Below are 22852 nucleotides of genomic sequence, written 5' to 3'. Positions count from 1 at the left end.
ACTAGAGTGGGGGTGTGGGCTGTACATACACCCCAGAGGCGATGCACTCCAGCAGAAGATCCATGCCACGCAGCACCATCTGACTGCTCGCTGTGCCCTGGGGATACATGAAGCTGGGTGTCCTTTCTGCAACTCCTCGTGCTGAAATAGGACAGAAGATGCTCTCATGAGCCTCCTGCCCAGGGCTGACCCAGCTAGGCCAAAGCGGTCAGGCTAGAAAGAAGTGTCATCACGCCCCTTACCCTTAGAGGCGCCAAGCCCCAGACCCTCCCAGCTGAACCTCCCCCCCCAAAGGGCCGGGGCAACATTAAGAGAGGTGTGTTAGGAAGCGTGGGGCTCCCTGGCCCCACTGGCACATGTGTGTGAGCAGCTCTAAATTTTTTTTTTTTCTTTTTTGAGCAGCTCTAAATTCTGAAAGGATCTGCTAAGAAGAGTCCAGCTTCCTCCCCGTTTCAGTAAACCCTTCCTTCCTGGGAAAGGAGGAGGAGGTTGCCTGAGCAGCGAGTGGTTTACCCCCTGAGCATCCTGTGTTGGGACCCTAGAGACCAATGTGGTGGCCCCCCTGGAAGGCCGTCTCAGCAGCAGTGTGGATGAACGAGAAGGCACATACTGGGGCCACAGGACAGATAACCTGCTCTTTGGGACCCTGGAGGCAAGGAGCTGGGATGAAGCCACGGAGACCCAGATGAACAGTCAGAGATGCAAGCAGCATTATTAATGGTTTAGTGGAGACATGGAAAGAATGAATGAGCAGAGATGACAGGAAATCACTCTGGGGCCAAGACCATTCTGCTTCCTCACTAATGACTCTAGAATGGGGCTGGGAGGAGAGTGTTAATTGGATGTGAGAGACTGGGGGAGGGGGAAGGGAGGGGAAGAGGGAAGTGGCAGCCAAGATGGAGGAGGTGATCTACAATTCAACTAGGCTGGAGCAGCCACGTCAGCAATCAGTGACATGCATGCAGGGTTTGATGGCCAGGTGGCTCACAGAGATCCACATGGCCAGGATGGCTGTTTGGCCGTGGACGGCGTCATGCAAGTCTGGGCACACCCCCAGTACGGTGGACCCCACCTTACCTGCGCCTCACCTCTCCCGGGGAGCTTTTTGCACAGTTCTATGGAAATGGGTAAGACGGAAGGGAGAAGAGCGAGGGTTTTCCAACCAGGAACTCCAAAGCAAAGGGAAGCCAGAGGAGGCACCCCTGCCCCAAGGCGTAGGGTCATAAACAAGAAGAGTTAAAGGTAGAAGCTGAGCCTACCCATGGGTGCAGTGGGTCTTAGACTTGGTTGGAGAAGTGAGAGGAGGAAGGCAGGCAGAGCTGCCAGGAGCTGGGAGTGGTCAGAGATGCCTGGAGTGGGAACAAAGGCATCTTCTTGGCTGGGGGCTGTTTAACGGGTCCTGGCAGTGAGGACAGAGTGGCAGGGGAACTCTTGTCTCTGTGACACCAGTGACTCCTAAAGGAGCTTGTTGGACAGGCTGGTGCCTGGCTGGATCAGCAAAGCTCCTGTCTTAGAGGCACTCAGCGTCTCTCCATTAGGTATTGGGGAGTTCGTGTCACAGAGTTGGTGTCTACTTTATGCTTTTGTGAGGGGAAAAAATGACGAGACATATACACATGAGGTGGCTGGCACAATATGTGGCACATAGCAAGCGTTCAGTAAGTGTTTGTGGGATGAATGAATTCAAGGGAAGACGGGAACAAAAAAGAAGGCAACAGTTTACCCCATGTGTTATTTTTCTTCCTGTAAGATGTCCTCATGTGTCCCACCAGCACACACATATACAACAGCGGCTACTGAACAGGTTAATCCATTATGTGGTTAATCGGTTACCATCTAGGACTCTTGAAGCAGCCAGCTCTCAGTACCAAGGAAGCTTGACACCAAAGCAGCAGCTTCGTCCCACCCATTATCATGGAATCACCAAAACAGTCAAGATAACACAAGGTCAAGGGAACTATGAGAAGGATATTTCAGGGCAGGAGACTCTGGTGTCAGGTTGGTGACTCTTTCGAGGGCTGGGAGCCCTGGGACCATGTGAAAGAGGACCTAGCCCAGTTGGCATACTCCTTCCACACAGGAACAGAATCTGCAGAAACCAATCTGCCACCCTGTGGACATTTAATTCACACCATAGCATGCAGCACCATAAGCACACTTGACCAGCAAAGCATGAAGTACGGGAAGGAGGAGAAGCGAGCTGAGTCTCGCTGCGAGTGCCTTGACGTGCTGTAGCTGTGACCATAAAAAGGTTACAGCAGTACTTCATTTGTAGGATGTGGGCTAGCAACCATAGAATTATCCCAAAGGAAGAGAAGCTACTGGGAAACAAGCCAAAGTTCAAAAATATAGGGAAGAACATCCTAAAAGTCAGAAATAATAATCAGGGCTACCACTTGGTGAGCATTCATAATGGGTTGGGCCCATGCTAACAGCTCTCTCTAGACATCATAGTCATGCTCAATCTTTACAACAAACCTGGTATATGTGGGGGGTACTACCTCCATTTTCAGCAGAGAGAACTGAGGCTCAAAGAAATCCACAGACTTGGCAAGGTCATCAGCCTGCTATGTCGCTATGTTTTGGATTGTGGGCCATTTGGCACCAAAGTGTGTGCTCTGATAGCTATACTATATCGCCTCGTTAAAGATGAATACCCCATCTGTCCCTCCTGACAGCCAGCTCTGGGAGTATCAAACCAAAGAAAACCAAAATCCAAGGGCAAAAGAGGCAAAAGAGAAAGACTTAGCGTCTTAGTGAGCCACTCTGGTGAGCCTCTTCCACTCAGCTAAGATTCTATCCCTCCTTGATGGCTATCAAATAAACTCAGCCCCATGCTAGAGAAAGAAGCTGGGCTGGGAATTAAGAGATTCCCAAGGCATCCAAGAATCCATTTCCATGGATTCTTAAGGCCATGGAAAGCCTGAAGAGGAGTCAGGGTGACATGTGGTATCATTAAGGGATGAGAAGCTGGACCCAAATGGGGAGGTTATGAAGAAATGTGGTCAGCTGCAGCACAAGGTATTTATATAAACATTTATGAAGGATAATCCAGCTGGTGGCTTTGGGGGCCACTGTTCCCAAGGGAAGGTGGCTAATTTCTTTCCCAGGAGGTGACCCAGAAAGAATCTCCAAGATTCTTTCAAGGAGACTGTGGAGGATGACAGTCTCCTAGGGTGTGATCTTACATACCCTCCTAAGAGGTGGGGACTCAGCCTGTCCAGCCTGATGATGCTTCTCTCATTCTCCCCGATCTCCAGGGCTAGGGATAGACCTAATAGCTGATCAACCTCCAAACCCAGATGCCAAAGCATCGGTGTATTCAGGAAGAGCTTCCAACCATGGGCCCCTCTGATCTCAAACCAAGGACAATCTGTCCTTTCTGGCTCTCCTAAGCTGTGGCTCAAGAGTGGGATCATGGATTTCTAGGGAATCTGATTAGTAGGGAGACATCAAGAGATGACACTGCCTCAACCACCCCAGCTTTAAAGGTGATGAGAAAACGTCTTGCTTGACTCCTGCAAGAGGAAAGGTCAAGATTGCTGAAAACCTGAGTTGCTCCCATCTGTTAAGTACTCTGGGTTAGCAGAAGAGAGTCCAACGTATCAGGTATATCTGAGAACCTCTGCCAAAAACGGCTTTTAGGGGCAGGTGAATCCCCCATTTGCTGCTTTCAAGTCTCATAATTAAGAACTCATGGGGCTGGATCTGTGGCATCTCATCCATCTCTCTGGCTCCAGGAATGGCTGACCAAACAATCCCAGAAGACGAGAAAAACTCTCTGTCTAGCAACATTTGATACCTTCCACTGTCAGGAAGTCTCTTCCATAAGTCTGACCCAAATCCCTTATCCAATAGTTGGAACTTTTTTTTTCTGATCCAGTTCTCAGCATAGCTGATGATCTGAATAGCTTTCATTTTTCTAGCCTGCCCTAAAATTTCTCCCTCCACAGTACTTCCTTCCTATAATTGTGCTTGCTAAACAAGCAAGCTTCTCTTCAAGTTCTCTGTGTCCATCTTTACTTCACTCAACACTAAAGTATTCCCTTCAATGCCAATAGTTCCAATAATGTGTTAACACGTACTAATCAGATGCACGTTATCCTGGTTAATCTTCATGACAATACTTTGGGGTGGGTCATCTACCTATTTTACAGATGAGGAGATTAAAGTTTTCACACACTAAATGACTTGCCCAAGGCCACTCAGTGGCACCTCCTGTAGCCTGCATTTAATTCCAGGCTGTCTACCTCAGAATGCCCACTCCTCTCTTCCTTGTCTCCTTGCTGGCTGAATTCTACTTGGTAAGCTACAATCTCAGACCAGCTTCCCCCTGCCACTCAGCAGGTCAGGGGACATCTGGCATATGTTTAAAGGATATCAAACCACTGTAGAAATCACTAGAATAAAATGTAGTTATGGGGTGGCCCTACCGCTATAAGAGACATGCCGTATTTCAAGGCCAAGCAGACAGATCACTGGGCGTTTTTCACTGTGTTATGTCTCTATGTCCAGCCCTGCACTTAGGAAGGACCTTATTTATCTTCCTTCCTTTCCACTTTCTCTTTCTTTCTAGAAGCATTCACCTTGGTGTGCTTTGTTCAGCATATGTCTCACTTTGACTTTATATCCTTTCCAGCTGGCTTCATGCTTAGGTCAGCTTCATTCATCCTACCCTGGATTGAGAACGGGTCGATCTCCACGTGAGTTCTTGCACAGTTTGCTTGGTTTCACAGCCCTGGATGTTTCTTAGAACTCCCACTCCTTCACTTATAGTCACATCTATAACTGGTCACAAAGTTTAAGTGGCTGGAATCACTCAGACTTATCACATTGATAAAACAATTCTACATGCATGTTCCCCTGAATGGTTTATCTGATACAAAGTGAGGTGCTTGGATCAGATGGTCTCTAAGGGACCTTCTGGCTCTGACATGCTCTAGCTTCAAGAATACTTCCATAATAGATTACCTGAAATCCAATTTAGAGAGAGGCACATTCCACACCAATATTCTGGCCGCTCTTGACACAATGGTGGTTGGGCCCCATTATTTTGAAAACAAACAATGCCTCGAATCCAACAAAGGTCCCCTGCTTCCTTGGGCAGTAAATCTCTCTGGCAGAGTCTCAGTGTGGCTGTAGCCGCCTGATGTCAAGTTAGAGCCTTTTGCCTCTTTCCGGGGCTCTCACTCTCACTCTCTTCCCATCCCCCGCTCCAGACTACGATCATTGTTTATATTAGCACATCTCAGTGCAGACACTTCCTATCTATTTGAGCCCACAATGACACCCCTGGGGACCTGCTGCCTCAGCTTCTGAGGCATAAGTGATGATGGGGGCCAGCTGCCTCACCAAAGCCAGCAAATGACGTTCCCTCTGGCTGCTCAAGGAAAACAAGACATTCTTGAGCCATGGGGGGGTTGGAGTGGGCGGGGGGGGGGGGGGGGGGGAGGGGGGGCGGGGGAGTGTGTGGGAGGCAGGGGTGGCTCAGGTGTGGAAATAGCTAATTACTCTACTACTCAGCCTGAGCAACCAGTTGTGTGATGAGTTAGAAATATGCCTCATGGGGGATCCCTGGGTGGCGCAGCGGTTTGGTGCCTGCCTTTGGCCCAGGGCACAATCCTGGAGACCCGGGATCAAATCCCACGTCGGGCTCCCGGTGCATGGAGCCTGCTTCTCCCTCTGCCTGTCTCTGCCTCTCTCTCTCTCTCTGACTAAAATAAATAAATAAGCCTCATGGAAACTGTTCCACAACTTGCAGGTGTGTGGACTGGTGGGCACTGGATTTGCACACACTGCCAGAGCAGAGAAGCAACTCAGGCCACAGAGGCCAGGCATGGCTCATCTTCATTTATACTTACCTCAAAAGAGAACTCAGGGCTGGACTCTTATTCATATTTTCCAAAGGGATTTTAAAGAGACATGGGGCTTGTGAAGGGGTGCCCCCGGTAACTGAGGCAAGATTACAAGGCAGGCAGTTCACATCCAGACACTTAAGAGTTAACTAGATATATCACAAAGCTTCCTTCGTGTACTCTAAACCTCCTCCTTCCTTTTCCCCCCCTCACTGTGCAGACTCATCTATCCTCAGATACTCTCCATCCATCCACCACTGGGTCCTATGATTCCTGTGTTTCTACTGAACTTGCCAAGAAGCTCTTTTGAAGTCTTGCCCTGGTCTGACCAACCTGTCCAGATCTCAGTGACTAGAGGCTTGCATGTGCTGGGAAACCACTACATGAGCTACCTCAAACTCCCAAACTGGCCACTGTCCTCCGGGAGAGCAGTGTCTGGAAGGGGCCACCTCAGCACCCTGGTCTGGGCAACGGTCAGTCCTGACACCCCGAGTGAGTTAATGACACGGTATCAGTCAGGTTAGGAGAACTGGGGTTAGGACAGGCAAGGTTACTCCCAAGGTTACCACGGCGACTCACCACTGTACATGTCAGGGTGGTTTCTTAAGGACGAGTCATTATAGGGGTTGTCTGCAATAAACAAAAGAGGGTGAGCAAACAGGAGGCCACAGAGCGCTTGTGGAGGCATAAACAGGGGGCAAACAACAGAAATGCAAAGCCACGAAAACAACTGGTGTTTTTGCAAAGGAAAGACACGGCATATTTGGAAAGGAAATGTGCTTGGTGAAGAATAAGCAACATAAAACAACCCAAAAAAGGGAAGAAAAGGTTAAATCCTGCAAAAGAAGGCAATAATAAACGAAATTTCTTTTTAATGAAAGAAATTAGGCTTGACCTTTAATGGCTTGATCCTACTGTGTTTCAAACAAATGAGATAAGGATTAGTGGCATCCTGTAGTAGTCTTTTGAACAACTTCCCATCAAAATCCTCAGTTCCCAGGACTCTGGATCAGGCCAGCTCCTGGGTAGCTAAAGAGAAAGGAATGTGAGTGATCCCTGAGGAAAAGAGCAAAGCCCTCCTTGGGCAGAAACTAAGATGCAAAGGTGGGAGGCCAGGGAGAGAAGACAGTCCAAGAAATACAGTTCATAATTTGAGAGAGAAGGACAGAGGGACTCTCGGCCGTGCCCAGCGATCATGTGCTAACCAGCAGCAAGCAGCCCTCCCCCACCTGACCAATGGGCACTATCCTGGTCTCTGAGATGCCTCCAGTGGCAGAAAGGCCTTCTTTTGAGGAGGCCAGAATTTCTCGGGAGGCAGAGAGAACCAGGCTGCGGTTCAGATTTTTGGAAGAGAAAGGGAGCCTGGGCAGGAGAGAGCGTATAATGGACTAGAAGTCCAACACTTGGATGGGAAAGGCCCTCTGAGTAAGCTGGAGATTCAGAGCTCCTAGACTGGCTTGGGTTCTTCAGGAGCAGACTGGTGGCTTTGATTCCAGTGTTAGGTAATTAAGACCCCTGGGCATTTAATCCTTGGTGAAAGACAGTTTGGAATAAGGCACTTAAGCCTGCCAAGACTAGGCTTTTCATTCTACCGCCATCCCTGTCTGGCTACTGGGTTCAAGTTTTGACGGTCCCCAAGGGGGTGAGGGGCGGGTACAGCCGACTGGAAGCCAAGCAGACAGCCCAGGGAAGCCAGGCTTGGTCCAAACGCTCGAGGGAGGAGACGCGCTGTGCCGGAATATTTGCATATTTGAAGACAGATCAACTGTTACAATTGATTGCAGAGGCTGTGCTCACTTTTTGCTGGGACCGGCACTCTTTGCTGGGACCCATAGTGTACGGGTTCCCAAAAGTGCTTAACGCCCAGTAGGGAGATCTGCATTATCCAGAACTACCCCCTTAAGATGCGGTCTGTGGAAAGACGGAGCCTGTTTGAGAAGTCAGCCTGGGTTCATCTGGAGCAATGGGTGGGAACCAACCTGCAGTGGAATAAAGAGGCAGGGTGGCAGAGGGGAGGAGGGAATGAGGATGCACTCGAGGAGGGGACATTCCTCTCTCTTGGGGGAGAACAAGGGCACACAGCTAAATGGGCCCTTTGGCTTCATACTCCGCAGCTCGCGTGCCACCAGGTGAAACAGAACTGCTCTCTTTGCAGAGAAGTGATCCAAGCTTAGAAGTGATCTCACAGCTTGTGGATCCTCCAGCACATCTGAGAAATTCAGGGAGACTTTCTGACTCCTAAGAGTGTCACTTAGACAGCAGACATTAGGAGGAAGCAGGGTTAGTGCTCCTGTGTCTGGCTCAGGAGAGAATCCTTCTCCCTCACCATGGTCACCTCTTATTGTGGCAGAAGGCACCCAAAGGGGCCTGTTCTGGTGTGGACAAAGTGGGACAAGTACATCTCTGTTGGCCTGACTCCACTATTGTCTTTGCATCCCAGAACAAATTTTAAAAATGGTTTCAGATGGCCCAGTGTTTTGTATTAGATACCTCCCCCCCGCCCCCCGCCCTTCCTTAAATGTAGGTAATGCAAAATCAGCCATGATGAGATTGGTTTCTTCCCCCAAGGAGCAAACTGTGATGGAAACCCGTGGTGAGGAGAGACTTTGAAGCTATCCCAGCATGGCTGTTTTGCCTCCCATCCCCAGACCTGGTTCTGAAGGTACAAGAAAGAGCCTGTGTCCTTTCCAGGCAGGAAAGCAGAGAGAGCACAACTGTGCTATTTTAAGCAACTGTGCCCAATTCTGGGCTGGCTCAGATGCCCAGAACTTGCTCCTGGCCAAAGCTGCCCCTGGGAGAACTCCAGGAAGTAGACAGGGCTCTGTTCCCATCACCTGGGAGGGGGTGGGGGGAGGTTCTTGGCATTTGGAGGAGTTTTCAGTGGAGTAAGGGGACCCAGAAATAAAGAAGAAACAAACAGCCCTTACCTCCTCTGGTAGAGAAAAAGGTGTTTCTGGAAAGTCCAACTTCTAAATGTCGATAATCTCTACTGCCTAGTTCCACAGAGGAAGGCTCTTTGCCACCTCCATCTCCCTGCCTCTAGCCTGTGTGACCTGGAGGGCCTTCGTCCAGGACTGTGGAAGGTCACCTGACTCAGTCCCCAAACAGGTGCATCACACTAGGTAGGCAGAGAGGAATCCAGGTGATGACACTAAGGCTGTCTGGGGGATCAGCTCAGTGAGCATCTTGCTTGATGCTCCTGTCTCCCTCACTGCCCAACACTGCCAGCCCCGTCCTGGCCCCGCAGGCCACTCTGAGGTCCTAGGCAGACCACACTGTCCTCCCCAGCTCAGCCAGCTGGCAGGTTGCTGACGTGCACTAGACACTTCGGACAACCGACTTTCTCCTCCAGGGGTTCCTTCTGGGCCTGGGTCTGGAATAAGAAGGCCAGCGAGGGGGCGGCAGAGACCAAAGCTGGGTCCACTGCCAGGAGCACGTGGGGCTTACCCTGGGGTTTCTGGCTATCCCGCTGGTTAGGAAACTGCGGGCTGCCTAACCCCAACTCCAGACAATGTGTGGGGGAGCTGCAGAGCTGCTGAGAGTGCTGGAGGCAAGCAGATAGGGCTCAAGAAGAGAGAAAATGAAAGGTGGAAAGAAGAAAGGAAGAAGGATGGAGGGAAATAGGAAGGAAGTGAGAAAGCAAAGGGAAGACAATGAAAAGAAGAGAAAAAACTCTCACAGGGAGAAGAAATGAGAAGGAAACTGCTTCTTGTGGCTCTGCCTTGATGCTGGGTGGAAACAGAGTGGGGGCTGGGGTTCTCGGCACCAACAGCTTCCATCACTGGCAGGGGCTGCTGAGGAAAGAAGACCAGGCCACCAGCTGTCCTGAGGGAAAAGCCAGCTCCCTGTGCCTCTCCCCCATTCCCCCAGAGAGGCATGTGGGCTTGGGGAAGCCGGGGTTCAGGCTTTCTTCTCTAACTTGGGGCAGCTGCCAGTGTGGCCTTTGCATGGCCTCTTCCTTTGCGTGGCCTCTCCCACCACTACTGTCCCTTGTGTGGAATACAGCATTCACAGCTGAGTCAGACAGACTAAGGTCTTTGGGGCAGGGGAAGCACTCTCTAGAAGCCCTCTTACAAATCCACGGTGCAAACTAACACAGCCACTCTGAATTCAGTGTCCTAGGCTGGCTAAGGATTTGCAGCCAGAGCTTCAAGCCAGCAGATCCCCAACTGCGGGTCTGTGAACTGACAACTCAGTTCTCTCTTCTGCAGAGGGCCTGGTACCCATGCTATGCGGGGTCAGGAAATGCTGACTCCCTTTGGGACCAGCCAAACAGAATCAGGAAATAAAAAATGAAAGCACATACAACTAGAACATAAATCTGCAGCTTGAAAATGTTGTTATTCCAAGGGGTCCGGCATGTACATATCACGGAATCAAACGCAGTTCACATTGTGGGGGGGAGGGGTCCCTGCTGATTTGGACATTCTGTACTGTGGCATTTTGCTAGACGTACAAACAACCAAATGGTGACTAGATAGAAAAGAAATCCTCCAGCTGTGTGCACGGAAGAGATGCCGGATGACCACACTGAACGCTGCGCTTCTCCCGTGCTGGTGTGTGTCCGGAGCACCTGGTGAGCTACCGGAGGACACGGAGGCAGGACCGTGGAGGCAGGCTCGACAGGCCTGGGACAGCGGCCAAGTGGGCCGGGTGGTTCAGCCTGACCCTGGAGCCTGAGAAGCACTGAGCAAGAGGAGGACCAATTCAAACTCAAGCCTTCAATATCAAGAGAGGTTGATTAAGAGCTGCTGAAGTAGCTCGGGGACAATAAGCTGGAAGGATTTCTGGGTCAGCCTTAGGGACAAGGCTTCTCTCAGCCCCAGGTTCCTGGGGCTCCTTGGGCTCAGCGGGCTTCTGCCCCTGGCTCCCAGGCCTGGGCAGGGACCCGCACTTACTGGTGAGGACCTTGAGGGTGAACGCGTTCTTCTGCTGGATGGTGTGGGTGAAGTGGAAGCGCGCGTTGCAGCTGTAGTCTGTCTGCATATCCTGAAGCATCACGTTGGAGAAATACAGGTCACCGTTGTGGCCCTGAGAGACACGCTTGTCCTGAGTGATGGGCTCCATGGCTGTAAGGAAGCAGAGGTTTGGAATGGGGTGAGCAGTCATGGTAACAGAAGTGATCATCGTGATAGGTCAGGTGATGGAGCACCTACAGAGCCCCGGGGTGGGGTGGGGGCAGGAGTTCATTATTTGGTCTCCTCCTCTCAACTCTAAGGTAGGGCTTATTTCCATTTGACAAATAAGAAAGCAGTGAATTTAAAGTGTCCTGGGTTGCAAAAACAGTGTGGGAAGAGGAGGATTTAGATTTAGACCTGTCTACCCACCATGCCCATACTTTTCTGGCTCCTGTTCATGTCACGAAAGCTCTGGTCCTGAATGAGAGGGAGGGATCATAGCCCTTCAGATCTTTGACTCCTGATTTGGGATCATAGCTTTCCAAATCAGGAGTCAAATTCACTTGTTTTTCTTTTCTTTTTTTTTTTTTTTTTTTGAAGATTTTATTTTTTTATTCATGAGAGATACAGAGAGAGGCAGAGACAGGCAGGAGAAGCAGGCTCCCTGTGGGGACCTTGATGTGGGACTCTATCCTGGGACCCCAGGATCACAACCTGAGTCAAAGGCGGATGCTCAACCACTGAGCCACTGAGGCGTCCCATGGATTACACTTGTTTTCCTTTTTAAGCTCTCACTCCCACCAGGAAAGAGAAAAGCACTACCAATTATAATTGTAAGATACATACTAATCACTAATGCACACCATCAGTTTTAGGATGCTTTCTAATTTTAGGCATGTTAAAATATGAAAATGATGCTTTTCAGAATTAATGACATCACGGGAGTGGCTGAGGATAAGCACTACATTACCTATGATTTTTGAAGCATCAGATGTCATTTCAAATGACCAGGTGCCCAGGTTATTTGGTTTGTAAAAGCATACTTGTCAGGTTGACTATTTGTAGCTAACTCTTTCCTATTCCCCACAACTGTTTATTAAGTCACCATTTCTTAAAGCACAGGTTAATGATGTCAACTTTCCAATGATGGGCTGGTCTTCAAATGGCTTATCAAAGATATACTGCAGGCCTACTGTGTGCCAGACACTGTGCCTAGTATTGGTGAAAGAGAGATGAGTAAGACAGTTCCTGCCCTCAAGGAGCCTGCGGCTTAGTAGAAGAGGTGGTGGGTAAAGAAATCATCACTATACAGTATGGTGAGTGGGAAGCCTGGGTAAGAAGAGGATGAGCGGAGAGGAAGAGCACAGAGTTCCTGCCCTGAGTTCAGACTTGGAGGCTGCATGACATTAGGCAGAAGAGACAGGGGCCCTAAGAGGTTTCTAAGCAGCAGGAACAGATGGGTGCTAAAGGTAAGAGCACACAGCCGGAGTAGGGGGTAGGAGAGGGGCCGGGGAGGCAGAGGGAACCAGATCAGGAAGGGAAAGATGTCTGGACTTTGTCCGAGGTGATGGAGGAGCCAGTGAAGGGCCTGGAGCATATGAATGAAACTATCAGATATATGTTTTTAGAAAGATCAGGGAGGTGGTTACTGATGATTACTGCAGCCAGGGAAAAGCTGATGGTGGCCTGCACTGGGGAGATGCTAGTGATGATGGAAAAAGAAGGGTAATGAGATCTGCTCAGGAGGCAGCACAGACATAAGCTGGTGACAGGCGTGATGCAGGGGACAAGAGAGTCTGAATAGTTAGCGAACCAACCAACTCTCCAGCCTGTGGCCAGGCAGTCTTCCCCATGCATATGCACCAAAATGATGAAGAAAGAGACAATGGGTGAACACAAAGCCATACTCGCACTGCCAAACAGCTCACAACACTGCCTCCTTCAGGGATGGACGGTTGATGGATGCTAAACAGGCAGGCAGGCAGGCAGGCAGATCTGTAGACTGACTGATGGGTGGACAGATGGGGAGCAGGTATGGAGAAGGGGGAGGGGAAGCTAGGAAGACACAGCTGGCAATGCTCCAGGTACCTTTATAACACACCCCCACTTATTCTGATTGAACATGGGAAGAAACTGAGGTCCTGAGTGGTTAAATGAGTCTCCATCCAAAATGAAACAGGATAAGCTCTCAGTGATGATACTCTGTCCGCTGGCTGCAAACATCCTGTCTCTCCATCTCTTCTTTATCAAAGGTTTCATTCCTATAGCTCCCTCTGTCCTATGAGGGCAGCACTTAGCAAATTCACACTGATCAGAGATTGAAAGGAGGCTTGGTGCCAACCCGCCTTTTTTTTTTTTTAATAATAAATTTATTTTTTTTATTGGTGTTCAATTTGCCAACATACAGAATAACACCCAGTGCTCATCCCATCAAGTGCCCACCTCGGTGCCCACCACCCAGTCACCCCCACCCCCCGCCCCTCCTCCCCTTCCACCACCCCTAGTTTGTTTCCCAGAGTTAGGAGTCTTCCATGTTTTGTCTCCCTTTCTGATATTTCCCATTTATTTTTCCTCCTTTCCCCTTTATTCTCTTTCACTATTATTTATATTCCCCAAATGAATGAGACCATATAATGTTTGTCCTTCTCCGATTGACTCATTTCACTCAGCATAATACCCTCCAGTTCCATCCACATCGAAGCAAATGGTGGGTATTTGTCGTTTCTAATGGCTGAGTAATATTCCATTGTATACATAGACCACAGCTTCTTTATCCATTCATCTTTCTATGGACACCGAGGCTCCTTCCACAGTTTGGCTATTGTGGACATTGCTGCTAGAAACATCGGGGTGCAGGTGTCCCGGTGTTTCATTGCATCCGTATTTTTGGGGTAAATCCCCAGCAGTGCAATTGCTGTCAACCCACCTTTAATTGGCCTGTTAACAAACAGTTTCTCCTCTTCCTCCTCCTTTCCTTTTCTCTTGCTTTTCCTCTTCATCATCACAAATATTACTGAGCACTTACTGAGCATCTGGTTCTGTTATAAGAGCAAACTGAGGCCTCCGGAGATGTTAAGCAACTTGCTTTTGATCACACAGCCAACAGCTGCTGGGTTGGGAAAGGAGCCCAAGCAGCTTCGATGTGTTCTCAGCCACATGGCCCCTTACACCTGCTTCTCATGTGTCAAGGTCTTCCAACCTTGGGCAAACCCCTCCTATTTAACACACCCAACCGACTCCCTAAGATGAAAGTAGAAACCAAACACCAGGCCCCCAAGACTTACAGCTGCTCATCCAGAAGATGACCGGGGATGGAAGTCCGGGTGGAGGGTTGCACTGGAGTGTCAAGGGAGCACCTTCTTGAACCACGACCGGGTCTAGGTTCTCCTTGGGCCACAGGGGAGACTCTGGGGAGAATCAGACAGAGGAGCATGAAATGAAGGTGATGGCTGGGGCCAGGGTAAGGAGCACGGTTCAAGGCAGGCATATAAGGAGGAAGCAGAAAGGCAAATGGGAGAACGAGGGAGAAGAGAGGGCCTGTGAGTCTAGGCGAGGTGCAGCAAGAGAGGAGAGGCCGGGATCCCTGGGTGGCGCGGCGGTTTAGCGCCTGCCTTTGGCCCAGGGCGCAATCCTGGAGACCTGGGATCGAATCCCACGTCGGGCTCCCAGTGCATGGAGCCTGCTTCTCCCTCTGCCTATGTCTCTGCCCCTCTCTCTCTCTCTGTGACTATCATAAATAAATTTTAAAAAAAAATTAAAAAAATTAAAAAAAAGAGAGGAGAGGCATTCTGTCTATAGAAGCTCTCTCTAAAAGCACCTCTCCGTCTTCTCCTCTCGTGTCCGGAGTGCTGGTGAGGTTGAGACTCTGCTTTGGAAGCCTCCTTTCTAAGGAATCTTTCTGAGTAGTGAGAGGCACATGTGCTCCTGCTCAGAGGTAGAACAGCAAGTAGGACATGCAGGGTGCCAAGGCACCAACTGGCCAAGGGTGACCCTTCTAGAATGATCCTTTATGCTCCCCACCCCACCATTCACTCGGGAGCAAGGCATACCAGTCCCACCCCATGCTACTCACTGGACACCTGCAGGCGGATCCTATTGGACAGGGCCGTGCCAAATTTGTTGCGGGCGAAGCACTGGTATTCCCCTTCATATTCTTCGGGCCGCCCACCACTACGGAAGTCGATCACCAGGGTCCCAGACTTTCTCCTCATTGACACCCGGGGGTCCTTGGCGATGTTGAAGAACCTGCTGTTTCGAGTCCAGTGGAAGCTGTGGACAGAGGGGGTGGAGAGAGCAGTAGGGGCAATGAAGAGGAAACAGGTGGGTGCTGGGCTCCAGGGAGAACCTCAGGGCCCTGGTCCTTGACCTGGTCCCGTAATCACACCTCCACACTAGTGCGTCCCCACCTTGGCTAAGTGGCAGAACAGGCTGGGAAGCCTGATAAAATGCAGAGTCCCAGGTAACAGCCAAGTGAATCTCTGGGGACAGGTTCCTGACATTAGTGCTTCTAACCAGCCAAGGCTGGGTACGGCTGTCAGCGATAGATACCCAGGTCGCCACTGGGGGATTATGCTCTTTGCAGGAGTGGGCAGGGACTTTGATTTTTTTTTAAATCCAGAGTCAGCAGATGCTTCCACCCCAGGACATCCCAACCTCCGATTACGAATGCAAACCTGAATTCATATTTGACCCGAGCCAAGCACATTAGGTAGCTAACTCTGCTTCTCCTGTCTCCTTGTTTGATAACCGACTCTAAAACCAAAGCCCAATAATGGCCCTGGGCATCTGTGCCCTGCTCAGTTGGCACAGAGTCTAAAGCAGGGCCACACATTATAGCCCAGGAGGGGCAGCTTTGAAGGGACCCGTAGCCTTCATAAAACTGATCCCAGAGGTGAAGACACTAGACTCTCCCTATGCTTCTGGGGGTGGGCATGTGCATCTGCAGCCACCCAGGATATAAGCTTAAAAGGTGACAAGGACAGTAGTGGCTGCTCAGGGTCACAGAATCATTGTCCCTGCAGAGAGAAGATGATGGGAAGACCAAACTTCAGAAGGCCTCACCTCTCCAGGTGGCCCTGCTTCTTCCACCTTGGGTGAGAGAGGCCCTATTTGTGCTCGGGCTCCTGCAAACCGGGCAGGGGATGTGGCGGAAGAAGGCTGCCATACACTCGAGGTCCTGCCCTCCCTGGTTTCTCCTGACAAACATCCTGCATGGGGTCCTGTCATCTCTGCTCTGAATTTTTCAGCTTCTTCAATCATCATCAGGGCCAAGGCAAGAGTGTGGTTTCAATTCCTCTTTGTCTGTGTGTGTGTGTGTGGGGGGGGGCCCTTGGATTGACCTGCCAGTGCACTCACCTGGGGGCAGGGTTCCCCTTTGCTTCACACTCAATCAGGATGTTATCACGGGGATCCACGATGTGGTCCTTCACTGACTGCTTGGTGATGGTTGGGGGCTGGGATACTGCAAGAGCACAGACAGGGGGTGGTCAGGGCTTTGGGGACCTGCCCGGGGCCCTGGCTTGGGGAATGGCTGAAAATAAGAGCTTCGGGAGCCACATGACAAGCAGGCAAGCAGGGGGTGGGCAGTGCCCCATTCCAGGGACCCAGCTCTTTAAACAGGACCGCAGGAAAGGGGGGTCACATCAAGGACTGAGCATAAGAAAAATCCCTTTAAGACCTCACAGCATTCCTATGAGACACTTCTGTTTTACCTATTCTTATATCTCAACACTCAGACAATGCTTTTTGCATGAGACTTCTTGACATATATTTGCTGAATGAATAAAGGAACATAAAGCAGCTAGCTTTCCAGAGCACAGTGGCCATGATGGTTCATGGCCAGACTGTGGTGAGGCTGGAGCTCAGAGGCTTCAGTTCCTGGGCACTTGTCTGCTAGCTCCTCTCACTCCTGGTGTCCACCCCCAGTGCTCCTCATGGCGCTCCTATGCCAGCCAGCAGGGGATAGAGAGCAGCGGCTCTTTGTACAACCTACCCCTCTGCCTTTTCCAGCAATGGGATGCCCTGGGTGAGCCCCTTCCCTTCCTGTGTGGCAGGGGCCGCACTACAGGGACTCTGGTGTCAAAAAGCCCCAGCAGGCAGGGTGGAGTGATGGAGAAACACGCCCCCCCGCTCCCCCGCCCCCCCAGCCAGCCCGCCAGCCGTAACTCCTCACTTGGCCTTCTCCCCTGCTTCTTGCGGGCTTCCTACCTCCCAGAGGCTCAAGAGCAGAGAAGTGCTGGGCAGAGGGGACTTACGCTCATTCTGAATGCTTGCTGTTAGTTCCGATGGGTTAGCATTGTGAGGGGAGAGAAGAAGACATCGGTTATAGGTTATCGCATGTGACCACCTGCCGCGGGTTGCTCACGCCCCAGCCTGCAGGGAGCACGGAGGTCGGCCTGGGCAGGGCGCAGCGCCTGAGCTCTCTGCTCCCAGCTGTAGAGCTCAGTGGGACAGCCACACGGAGGTGTGGACAGACCCAGGGAGCCCTGTGTGGAGAGCACCTCCACAGGGAGCGCAAACCATACAGCTGAGCAGAAAGACCAGCCTCTGACCAAATGTTGTCACCATGGAAGTCCAAATATTGCAAGTGACAGACCTGCTTAAAAGAGGCCGGGCTCTGAAGACATTGCCTATCCTGTCTAGATGCCATTGAGGAAAGCTGGCTTCCTGGCCCGCGGCGTGTGGGGCTGAGAAGTCTGGGCAGCAGCTGATCTGAACCAGGGCTCCAGGGCAAAGCCTCAAGGGCCCACAGGCTTCATTCCTCCCTCTGTACCTTCTTCTCTGTCACACATGCAAGCACCTTCCTGCCTATCCATCAGAAAATTCTAGAGATCGATGAATCACTGTCGCCCTGCTCATGGCAGAAGTACATTGTCCTATGGAAATCCTTCTTCCAAACAACTACAGGGATGAAGCGGAGTCCACCACTCTTTTCTGTGCTTTTTACGGAAGGGATAAAGAGGTAGGTAGCCCAAATCTTCCCTAGCCCTCGTCTGAGACATGCTCATGCCTGTGTACAGGTATGTGCATGTTTGAGGTCGGGCTTCTCAAACTCTGACAAGAATATAAATCAGCTGGTGGGGGAAGGGAGGGAAGCTGGGTCTGGTTAAAATGCACGTTCTGACTGAGCAGATCCTACATTTCGACAAGCAGCCAAGTGGTGTTGACACTGGTGAACTGGGTACCACGCTTCAAACAGCAACACTTTCAACGGTGATACACTTTCTGGGGGAGAAGGTCCTGGTTAAAATTTGCAGAAAAGAGAACATGTGTCTCTGCCACTTTGTAAGAGGCCTTTTCTTTATGATTCTAGAATGAGGTAATACGCCCATCTTATTTCACACCAAGTGCAGATGTCAGATAAGTGTTGGTGTTGCGGGCTGATTTGTTCGGAGTGGCTGCTTTCTGGGAAGCTGAGGCTGCTGGTGAGCCAAGGTGACCTCGACACTTTCTGACCCAGCCACCGCAAGAAGAGGGGTTTAGGGGCCCAGAAAGGGGACACCGTGGAGAAGGCAGAGTGAAGGCAGGACCCAAGTGCCACAAGAGTCACGAGAGAGAAGACAGACATTAAAGAGGAAAGCCTGACTGGGGCAGGAATGAGTGCTCTGCTATACACACTGTCAGTAAGCGGAAGTCTTGAGAAAGATCCATGAAAGGGTTCAGAATAATTCTTTCACATGGGCCAGGATCGTGTGGCCTGCTGGGGCATTGAAGTGAAATTTTATCTGCTTTACCATTTGCCTGGGTACAGCCATGGCAGGAAATAGAAAGAAATGACAAGTCCTGGGGAAAAGCAGAAACCTGTGGTTTTTTAACACATGCTCCCTGGAGCTCCCCATGGTGGCATCTTCATCCATATAAGAGTTTCCTACCAGGGGCCCAAGAAAGGCAATTCTGGAAAGCCAGTATGGTGAGGCATGTAGGACAGGTGGGGAGAAGGGGCCATTTCCAGGTAAGTAGGGTGGACACTGGATCTACTCCTTTTGACCACCAGGCCAGCAGTTTCTTCATCTCAAGACACAGTTGATGTCTCTTCGGTCTCCACACACAGTGGAGGGCTCTGTCCTTGCCCTGGCAGAGGCTCTGCTTGGCCCACATGGCGTTCAAGCCTCTCTTTTATAAAATCAAGGGCTGGCTCAATGGAAAAAGCCCTAGGCATTATCCAGGGAATCTCAGATTCTTAGAAGGGAAGCCACTCGGTTAAGGTCACATAGGAAATTTGCTGCAGAACTGGAATGAGAAACCAGCTCTCCTGTAGTCTGATCCAAAGCTCTTTTTGCAAATCCATCCTTGGCCAGAGACGTGGGTTGGTCAGGTGGGGCCCCAGTGCTCTCTTCTCCTTGATATTCTGACAAAAGTGAGTAGGGGAGAGGCTGGATGCTGTCCGCAGGCCAGGGGCCTCTTGAGAGGTAATGACATCTGCAACTACCATATGCCACCAAGGAATTTATTACAGAGACAGAACCAACCCAGAAGACAAGCCAGCACAGGGAGAGGACAGGGAGGACCGGCTGCCTGGGGATAAGGACAACGTACATAGTCCTGTGATCCTCACCCCCCAGACCCCATGTCATGCCACCTGCCCTTCTCTCCATCTACAAAACTTACTGGTAACTGTCAAGTGGAAAATGAGTTTGCTCTTTTGGCTTACGAGGGGGAGGGGAAATCTCCCAACAAGCTCTGCAGGGGGTAAAGCAGAAGCCTGCTGGCCTGCAAGGTTTCTTTATCCTTGCACTTCTTCTCCTTCCCTGGCTGGTATCTACATGCCCTGGCATCAATTCCTGGAGGATGCAGTGTGTGTCAATGCGTGTGTGTGCACGTGCAAGTGTGCGCGTGTGTGATATGTGCTGAGGTCATCTTGCAGCACTATTTGGGATGACAGTAAGGAGAAAATGTTTCTCCCACCTCATTGTATCCTCTGTGAGTTCCTAGGAGAAATATGCCAAGTCCCTTGATGTGGGGAGGAGAACGGAGGGGTGAGCTGCCAGCAGACTCACTTTTTGGCAAACCCACTCTTGTTGATGAGGCGACCCTTTGCTTTCTTCAAAGGTCACGCTGTTCTCCTTGGGGCTGGTGAGGGGGGAGGTGGGTGCGTGTGACTCTGTTGGCAGAGCAGCAGGGGCTGGAGGCCGGTGCTTCAATGAGGGATTGTGTCGCAGCCCCGGGCTGTTCCAGGAAGCCTGCTGGGCCCAAACGCCCCAGAGTAGAAGCAATATCGGGTCCTCACGGTACAGATACTGCCCCCCAAAGGGGCAAGCGAGCGGAAGGGCATACCTGACAGGGCCACCTCCTGTTTGAGCCCCCTTAGCCACTCCCAGGCAACACACAGAGAAAGTTCGGAGCCCTGATCTTCACTTGCCCCACATCTGGGCTATTGTGAATGATGCCACAGTAATCAGAGGCTGCAGGTATCTCCCTTGCCTTTTGTGACAACATGGATAGGCCTTGAGGACCTTAAGTCAGAGAAAGATCTGGCATTTGTTCAGTATATGTAGAATCTAAAAAAAGTCAAATTCAAAGAAACAGAGTAGAATGGTAGTTGTCAGGAGCCAAGGGTGGGAGAAGTGGAGAGATGCTGGTCAAGGGATACAAATCTCCAGCTATAAGATGGATATGTTCCAGGGGCTGAGTGTACATATTATGTACCTGGGAGTTGTTTCGAGAGTAGCTCTTCAAAGTTATCACTACACATGCACACAAAAGGTAATAAGGTGAGGGGATGGATGTATAAACTAACCCATGGGGCAATCATTTCATAATACATACACGGAGCAAATCATCAAGTTGTATACCTTAAACTTACATATGTTGTATATCAATAAATACTCTGGCGGGGGGAGGAGGAAAAAGAATGTGTGATCTTTCCCCAGCCCATCCCACTGGGCCTCAGCCCAGGGTAAGAGGGAAGGATTGGGCTCAGGTATCTTGGGCTGGGGTGTCTGTCATGCTTGGCCCAGCAGGAGAGGAAAACCTGGCTAAACAGGAGCTCTTCCTGGGGCAACTGGGTCCCCTCTGAAGGGCTGGCTGGCCTTTTCTCACCTTGCATTCAGCTTGAGTAGACTCATTCTGGAGATGTCACCATAGCCGCTGTGCCTGCAGCCACTGGGAGGTCCAGTGTGCAGGAGGCACACTTGCTCCCGGAAGGTATTGTGAGTTTCCTGCTGTGACACAGCTGGGGTACCAGGCATGGTGTTACAAAAGGATTCACATCCTCATTCAGAGAGGTGCTGGCCCTGCTATGTATGAGCTGGAGAGAACGGCTCCTTAGTTTTCTAACCTATCCCCAAAGGATGAGCTGTGAGAATCAGAGAAGGCTCTTAGAAAGCACTTAGCTCTCGGCAGGGTGCATGGAAGCTACTACTCTGGTGAGATCCAAGAACTGAAAGAAGGTGGGATTACCAGAGGTAGGGGTGAGTTGTGCTGAAAGCCAACCTCATGGGAGGGCAAGAGACCTGGGCTCTATTCATGAATCCAGCACCCATTCACTGTGTGACTCAGAGCAAGGAAGATCTGTGCTTCCTTGAATACAATTCCAGAAGTGGGGACGCTCCTCATGGACACTGAGGAGACAGAGAGATGGATGTGGGGAGGTCAGGGCACTTGCAGCTCTCTGCCCCACACATGGTACTTTGGAGACATCCACTGCTGGGTCACCTGCCCACGGCTCCAGTAGAGCTTTAGAAATTCAGATTCCCAATATAGATGTCAAAGCCATCTATTTATAAGTTCATCTTGGAGGAACCCCTCACCCACTAGCCCCAGGGATCAAAGTGGCAGGTAAATGAGTGAGGAGAAACAGCAGAAATGAGCCTTCACCACTTCCTTGATAACTCAATCTCCTCTGCGCCCCTCTCCTCTCCAGGGACATGGCCTTCTCTCTACCTTGAGTTAGCAGTATAGATGGTCTCCAAGGGAACAGTTCCTTCCATGACACCCCCCACCCCGAATACATACACACATGCACGCGCGCGCGCGCGCGCACACACACACACACACACACACACACACACACACACACACACTTGGGGTTATTAGGAGGGCAGCAAGGGCCTTGTCCTTTGCTTCTGGGTCCAACTTATAGTTTCTGCTGGTCTTCTCTTACCCAGAAGTGCCCACTCCTCTGGGCAGCTATTATTGGTAGGATTGGGTGGGAGGGTGCTGAAGTATGTGCAACTCTTCTCCAAGCTGTGCTAACTCCAGGCCCCAGGGCCTGGCTTTGGAGAGCTCAGTGGGCACTCCTTGGAGGCTGTATCACTCTCCCAACCCTCCCCAGACATCTGTCACCTGGACAGAGCCCAAGTCAGGGTTGGCATCATGTTGGTCCCATCTATTTCTGGAAGCAGAAAACAGGGGACAAGGTGGTATGCTCACATCAGAGCACTGGAATGCCAAGACATTCTGATGGAAGTGCCATAATTGTGGCACAGGTGGAACACATCTAAATGCAGGGCCAAGGAGCATAGCTGCCAGTCAATGGGCCACTTATGAATGTAACAATGGATATGGCTGCTAGAGACGTGGCTGTAGGATCAGCACCCTAAGCCCCTTACTTGACGATTCTGACGGCCAAGTAATGCCGCCACCTTGGGAAACAGAATGCCATGGATTTTACTTTCCAACTTTGCCATGGGAGAGGTGAAAAGAGACAGAAGGAAGCAGCGCCTTCTGGTTTTCTCACAGCAGCATTATAACAGAGCTCTATTTTAATGTTTCATTTAGCCCCAGTCTTCTGTGAAATAATTCCTTTCCCAACCCTCCCTAGGCCATCTGCCCTGATTAGTCAGTCCAGCCAGGACGGCCTAAGGGTCCAGCTCAGATATTAGAAAGGCAAATAAATGTCCACTACACTTGGTCCTTGGAAGCTCCACTTTGATGGACAGGTCAAGACCACAGAAGGCCGTGGGAGTAGAGTGGAGACAAGAACTCCTGAGTGACACACAGACCTGAAAATTCTGCTCAGCAGGCTCCCGGCAGCCCAAGTATAGGCTCGGCCAGAGTCCTCAGAGATCATGCTACACAATTAGACTCACATTCCCAAACACAAGCCTGCTTGCGTCAATTCTTTGGAGGGAAACCCAGCTCTGCATCCAGAATCCACTG

At 50.7% G+C, this 22852-nt stretch overlaps 1 protein-coding gene across 44 annotated transcripts in view; it reads right to left on the bottom strand.

Moving 5' to 3' along the window:
• Positions 1-22852, bottom strand: part of NFASC (neurofascin) — a 181330-nt gene that overhangs the window by 50876 nt on the left and 107602 nt on the right. For 14 of the 44 annotated variants that reach the window (XM_072759381.1, XM_072759384.1, XM_072759399.1 and 11 more), the window contains 6 exons: positions 16109-16214; positions 14826-15022; positions 14038-14160; positions 10754-10924; positions 6435-6485; positions 30-141 (listed from right to left, as the gene is read on the bottom strand). In XM_072759381.1, coding sequence (XP_072615482.1) covers positions 30-141; positions 6435-6485; positions 10754-10924; positions 14038-14160; positions 14826-15022; positions 16109-16214 — 760 coding nt within the window. Of the gene's footprint in view, positions 1-29; positions 142-6434; positions 6486-10753; positions 10925-14037; positions 14161-14825; positions 15023-16108; positions 16215-17007; positions 17026-22852 lie in introns of all 44 variants that reach the window. The other 30 variants (XM_072759380.1, XM_072759382.1, XM_072759389.1 and 27 more) reach the window with 3 other exon arrangements.

This window comes from Vulpes vulpes, chromosome 5 (assembly GCF_048418805.1).
Source record: "Vulpes vulpes isolate BD-2025 chromosome 5, VulVul3, whole genome shotgun sequence".
Taxonomy (NCBI): domain Eukaryota; kingdom Metazoa; phylum Chordata; class Mammalia; order Carnivora; family Canidae; genus Vulpes; species Vulpes vulpes.
Note: the sequence above shows the minus strand (reverse complement) of the source record. Positions and strands in the feature narration are given on the sequence as shown.